The sequence below is a fragment of the Talpa occidentalis genome, unplaced genomic scaffold, assembly GCF_014898055.3.
Source record: "Talpa occidentalis isolate TD23 unplaced genomic scaffold, MPIMG_talOcc4v2.1 talOcc4.6, whole genome shotgun sequence".
Taxonomy (NCBI): domain Eukaryota; kingdom Metazoa; phylum Chordata; class Mammalia; order Eulipotyphla; family Talpidae; genus Talpa; species Talpa occidentalis.
In genome coordinates, this window is record NW_023604972.1 from 55,227,920 (window position 1) to 55,234,327 (window position 6,408).

General features: G+C 40.0%; 1 protein-coding gene across 2 annotated transcripts in view; it reads left to right on the forward strand.

Annotated features, from left to right (window-relative positions):
* HERC5 (HECT and RLD domain containing E3 ubiquitin protein ligase 5) overlaps positions 1 to 6,004 on the forward strand; it is a 53,386-nt gene extending 47,382 nt beyond the window's left edge. For both annotated transcript variants that reach the window (XM_037529539.2, XM_037529540.2), the window contains exons 21-23: positions 278 to 461; positions 1,293 to 1,395; positions 5,599 to 6,004. In XM_037529539.2, the coding sequence (XP_037385436.1) occupies positions 278 to 461; positions 1,293 to 1,395; positions 5,599 to 5,804 (493 nt within the window). In that variant the 3' untranslated portion in view covers positions 5,805 to 6,004. The remainder of the gene's footprint in view (positions 1 to 277; positions 462 to 1,292; positions 1,396 to 5,598) is intronic.
* The last annotated feature ends 404 nt before the right edge of the window (positions 6,005 to 6,408 follow it).

Genomic DNA, 6,408 nt, shown 5'->3' on the forward strand with positions numbered 1-6,408 from the left:
ATTTAATTATTCCAAATTTTCTGTATGCTAATCTGTGTTGATTCTCTTAACGGTAACCTTGAACGATCATGTAACATCACAATATCTCAGCTGTCTTCTCACTAAAATGGCGTAGGAATCTGCCTCAAAGTTAAATTGTTATATAAATATATGGAAAATAACTGTCCATGGCACATGGTTTGTGCTCAATGTTAGGTATTTTAGCTCTCCCCCAAATGCCCACCCCGCTTTGTTCAGTATATTTCAGTAGCTGACACTGTTTTTTGTTTCATTAAAGGAGAGACTATGTTTCTAAGTGTGTCAGTTACATCTTCAACATCTCTGTAATGGCAGTTTATGAGGAATTTCAAAGAGGATTTTACAAAGTGTGTGACAAGGATATCATTGAATTTTTTGAACCTGAAGAACTAAAGGATGTGATTATTGGAAATACAGATTATGACTGGGAAACATTTGAGAAGGTACATTGTAAGGGCCAAGTTGTAGTGTTGAGTCAGGAACACGACAGTGTGTCCCGGGGAATAAACTGAGGGCTCGCTCAGTTGTGGAGCAGGTTTGCAAGGCGAGACGGCTGCTCAGGGAACAGCCCTCTTGCTATTTATTAGTAATAACACACAAGTGTGATTGATTATGTGACAAGAGCAGGAGGAACAGGGTCCAGGGGAGACACAGGGTAATCAATTTTTATGGGGAGCTGGAGGAGACATGTCAGCCACGTATATAGGGAGGACTTCCTGTGCAGGTACTTGATGTAATTTCTGAGCTACTCCCAGACCACCTCAGACCACGGCCACACAGTCAGTCAGCAGCTACCTAGGCATTCCCAGCTGCCTCGTGGTGTGGACTGTTGTCTTGGGGCAGTCGTGCAGGAGTGTTTCTTTTCTTTTTTCTTTTTTTTTTATATTTATTTATTTATTTGTTTGTTTGTTTTATACATGCACTGGGTACAGTCAGAAGCACGGGAGGGTGAGAGAATTCACCAGAGCCAGAGCGGGGAGCAGAACAGGCAGAAGGATCGAAGTACACTGCTGAGGGGAGCAGCGGGCGGCAGGAGAGGTCTGCACGCCATGTGGGACCCTCCTCCGGTGGCCGGGGAGCAGCCGGGGATCGAACCGGCACCGCAGAGGCTGCGGACAGCTTCGCAACCCAGCGCTCAACCACTGCGCCACCGGGGAGACCCAGGAGTGTTTCTTTTCGAACCTTACAACACAGGTGCATATAGAGGCCATAGTTCGAATTTAAATTTTGTTTCTATTTCCCAAATATTTTTGTGTGTGTGCTTTTTTCTCTAGAATGCACATTATGAACAAGGATATGACAATTCCCATCCCACCATAGTGATGTTTTGGAAGGCTTTACACAAATTGACTTTGGAAGAAAAGAAAAAATTCCTTGGTGAGTATTTTATCAGCAGTAGATCTCTAATCTTGGGTCTTATTTATGGAATAAAAAAATCTTGTTTGTGATAAGCACTGTTTGTAATAAATCATACTGTAATAGCCACTCCTAGCCCAGGTGAATATCCTTTATGCCAGGTTGTCCCAATATCAAAAAAACAAATGTTAGTGTAGGTCTCTCTCCGCTTTGATTTCAGCCCTGCTTGTTCAGCCCTGCTTTTTTTGCCCAAATTAAATACTGAGCCTTCTTCTGTAGCTTGTGCCATCATTTAATTATCTAGGTCCTGTGGGATTAGCCAAGCTATGTAATGTCACTTACCTCCAAACCGGTTTTAGTTTGTCACCTTCGAGACGTTGAACTCAGTTTATGCTTACTTGGAGCTTTTCCTGAGACTTGTTTCATGACTTTCTCATTTTCTTACTCCATTTCCTTACTTATTTTTGAGAAATATTTATCTTGTTCTTATGTTTGTGGATAGCATATATATTAGAAGATGCTTGGATTCTAAGCCCATCCTAACGTTCCAGTGTTACCTTCTAGAGGAAGTTTTTATTCTAACCCAGCAGTTCCAAATTCTGTACACCCTGCATCCGCCCATTCCCAGGCTTTCTGGGACTCTTTGCACTGCCTTAACCTTCATCCATCCCTTTGTTGGCTTTCTGAACCTTTTCCTTCTTAAAGGTCCCCTGATTTCAGGATTCTTCGGAGGTCTTTCCATCATCCCAGTCTGAGTCTCTCCCTGCTCCACCATAGCATCAGATTCCATGGCATCTTGTGTGTGTCTCTTACCATTTAACTTTTCTCTTGCTGTTTGTCTTTTTTCTGCATAAGAAACTAATATTCCCAACCAGATGGTGAGGTGCTTAAGAGCAAAGACAGTGTGTCAAATTTTGTCATGAAATGGTCATCGATATGGTGGGACTCTGCACATGGGCCCTCCGTAATTGTTATTTTTTTTAAAAGATTTTTTTTTTTAAATAAAAAACATAGTCTATTACCAGCAGGTTTTGGTTCAGACAACATTATAATTTCAAAGGTTACTGCCTTATCGTCTGGAAGTTAAAAAAAAAATCTAACAAAATACTTATAATCTGTATGATTTTTTTAAACAACCCCATTGAGGAAATACTAATTATGAAATACAATAAATAATTTAAAGTCACCAATAGTCTTCAGAGAATGAAATGACCTCATCCCTTAAGTAAATATCTGATGGTCTGAATTTATTTTTTTTTAATTTTATATATTTTTTACACCATTTTTCATTTTTATACAATGCATGCATTTTCATCTTGGTTATAGTCCCTGTACAATTCCCACCACCCTTGTTTTAATCCTATTTCCTTCTCCTCCCCCCAACAGCCCCCCCCCCGTAGTGTATCTCTGGTTTATAATTGCTTGTTGATTTTGATTTTTACTTTATTATAATTAGTCTTTTTCCTGGTCCCTTATTTAGGTTTTCTAAATTCCTGCTATAAGTGAGACCATCCGGTATTTTTCTTTTTCTTGCTTATTTCACTGAGCATGATCCCTTCTAGCTCCATCCATGTTGCTGCAAATTGCATGGGTTTATCTTTTTTGATTGCTGAGTAATATTCCATTATGTATATGTACTACATCTTCTTGATCTAGTCATCTATTTTTGGGCATTTGGGTTGTTTCCATAGCTTAACTATTGTAAATAGTGCTGCTATAAACATAGGGGTGCAGGTGCCCTTTTGAATTAGTTTTTGTGTCCTTTGGGTAAAAACCTAGGAGTGGAATTGCTGGATCATATGGAAGCTCCATTTTTAGCAGATTGAGGAATCTCCACACAGCTCTCCATAGTGGTTGGACCAGTTTGCAGTCCCACCAGCAGTGCACGAGAGTTCCTTTTTCTCTACATCCTCACCAACATTTGTTGCTAGTTTTTTTAATATGTGCCATTGTCACTGGTGTAAGATGGTATCTCATTGTAGTTTTGATTTGCATTTCTCTGATTACAAGTGATGTTGAACATTTTTTCATATGCCTGTTGGCCATTTGCATTTCCTCTTTGGAGAAGTTCCTTTTTAGCTCTTCTGCCCATTTTTTGACTGGGTTGTTTAGTTTGTTTTTGTTTTTGTTGAATCTCATCAGCTCTTTGTAGAGTTTTGTGATCAGTCCTTTATCATTAGTGTTGTGTACAAACATTTTCTCCCAATCAGTGGGTTGTCTCTTTGTTTTGGTGACTGTCTCTTTTGCTCTACAGAAGCACTTTAATTCGATGTAGTCCCATCTATTTTATCTTTTCCATCACTATGACTGCTTTGAGTGATGTGTCTTTAAAGATATTACTGAGGTTATGTCATGTAATGTTTTAACTATATTTCCTTCTATATATTTTATGGTTTCAGGTCTTACGTCTAGTTCTTTAATCCATTTTGAGTTGGTTTTTGTGCATGGTGTGAGGTAGTAGTCAAGCTTCATTCTTTTCCATGTAGCAACCCAGTTTTCCCAGCACCATTTATTGAACAGACTTTCTTTGCTCCATTGCATATTCTTTGCTCCGGTCAAAGATTAGTTGACCGTAAATGTGTGGGTTTATTTTTGGATTTTCTATTCAGTTCCATTGGTCTGTGTGTCTGTTCTTGTTCCAGTACCATGCAGTTTTGATTATTAAGGCTTTGTAGTATAGTTCAAAGTCTAATCGAAGTCTAAGAGTGTGATGCCTCCATTCCCTTTTTTTTTTTTTTTTTCTCAGGAGAGCTATGGCTATTCGGGGCTTTTGATGGCTCCATATGAATTTCATCAATATTTGTTCTATTTCTTTTTTTTATATAATATATATATTTTTATAGAGGCATTATTTATTTATTTGTTTGTTTGTTTTGTTTTGTTTTGTTTATACATGCACTGGGTACAGTCAGAAGCGCGGGAGGGTGAGAGAATTCACCAGAGCCAGAGTGGGGAGCAGAGCAGGCAGAAGGACCGAAGTACACTGCTGAGGGGAGCAGTGGGCAGCAGGAGAGGTCTGCGCGCCATGTGGGACCCTCCTCCGGTGGCCGGGGAGCAGCCGGGGATCGAACTGGTGCTGCAGAGGCCGCGGGCAGCCCCGCAACCCAGCACTCAACCGCTGCACCACCGGGGAGGCCCAATATTTGTTCTATTTCTTTGAAGAATGTCATTGAAATTTTTATTGGAATAGCATTGAATCTGTAAATTGCTTTTGGTAGCATGGCCGTTTTGATAATGTTAATTCTTCCAATCCATGAGCAGGGGATGTCTTTCCATTTCTTTGTGTCTTCTTTTATTTCTCTTAACATTGTTTTATAGTTTTCTTTGTATAGGTCTTTTACCTCTTTTGTTAGGTTTATTCCCAAGTATTTGATTTTTTTTTGTTTCAATAATAAAAGGGATGATTTTATTGATTTCTTTTTCAGATTTATTGTTTGTGTATAGGAAGGCTACTGATTTTTTTTTTTAAGATTTATTTATTTATTTATACAAGCACTGGGTACAGTCAGAAGCACGGGAGGGTGAGAGAATTCACCAGAGTCAGAGTGGGGAGCAGAGCAGGCAGAAGGACCGATGTACACTGCTGAAGGGAGCAGCGGGCGGGCGGCAGGAGAGGTCTGCGCACCATGTGGGACCCTCGCCAGCGGCCAGGGAGCGAACCGGCACTGCAGAGACCGCAGGAAGTTTCGCAGCCCAGTGATCAACTACTGCACCACCAGGGGAGGCCCAAGGCTACTGATTTTTGTGTGTTGATTTTGTATCCTGCTACTTTACTAAACTGGTTGATTAGCTTGATTAGTTTTTCTGTGGAGTTTTTGGGGTTCTCTATATTATCATATCATCTGCACATAGTGATAGTTTTACTTAAAAGATTTATGTTTTATTTATTTTATGCATACAAGAGCTGAGGTGTAGGTCAGAGGTCCGGGAGTGAGAAGACTCACTAGAGACAGAGTGGGGAGCAGAACAGGCTGATCTACTGAATCACACTGCTGAGGGGAGCAGCAGGCGAGACAGGAGAGGTCTGCTGCACCATGTGGGTTATATCCCTGGCTGGGGATCGAACTCGTGCAAGCAGTAGCTGCGGATGGCTTCAAAGAGCTGAGATTTAGTCCCTTGGCCCACCAGGGAGGACCCTCGATAATTGTTTTTGAATAAACACATTTTTGCTATATAAATTTTCATCTCTGTGAAGCAGACCACTCAATGCTATCCTATTTTTAGTGTTTCTTACAGGAACTGACAGAATTCAAGTAAAAGGTTTAAAGAACATGAAGATAACATTTTGCTGTCCTGAAAATTTGAATGAAAAAGATCCCATAAGAGCACAGACATGTTTTAGTGTTCTCTACCTCCCTAAATATTCCACAATGGAAAGAGTGGAAGAAGCGCTTCAAGTAGCTATCAACAACAGCAGAGGATTTGGCTGACCTCCATCATATTGTTTACCCTTTTTTGAAATTATTTTCAAAAATAAAATTATGTACTCAAAAATTTCACATAAAAAAATTCTTGCTCATTTTTCAGTGTGTTTACCTGCTCCTTCAGAATTGCTGTTATTTGCATGTAAGATATATTAGTAATGATACCAATTCAACTGTTAAAACAAAGCGACCCCAAAACTGTATGTGACAATGCATTAAATAAGAGTTTTTCTCTTATAAGCATCCAGATAGTTTGTTCCAGGCTGAATTGGTGTTTCTTCCACGCAGTGGAAGCTTGTCCATTTTCATCTTAAGTCCTATCTATAGCATTTGAAATTGTCATCTACATTCTCAAAACTTGTATATTGCCAGATCATGACATTGTGTTTCTTTCTTTCCCATTTGTATGTCTGCTTTACATTTAGTGCCAGTGTAGCCTTTCTCACTCTTCACATGCTCCTTTTCAGCTCCATGGTTTCAGTGAATCCATGCTGGCAGTACCCAGATCTGTCTGTCTCTAACATACAGGAACATACAGGATAAATCCTTGCACCACAGCTCTTTTCTGTTTTTCTCTGTGGCCTGTTTGTACCTGCATACTCCCTGGTTC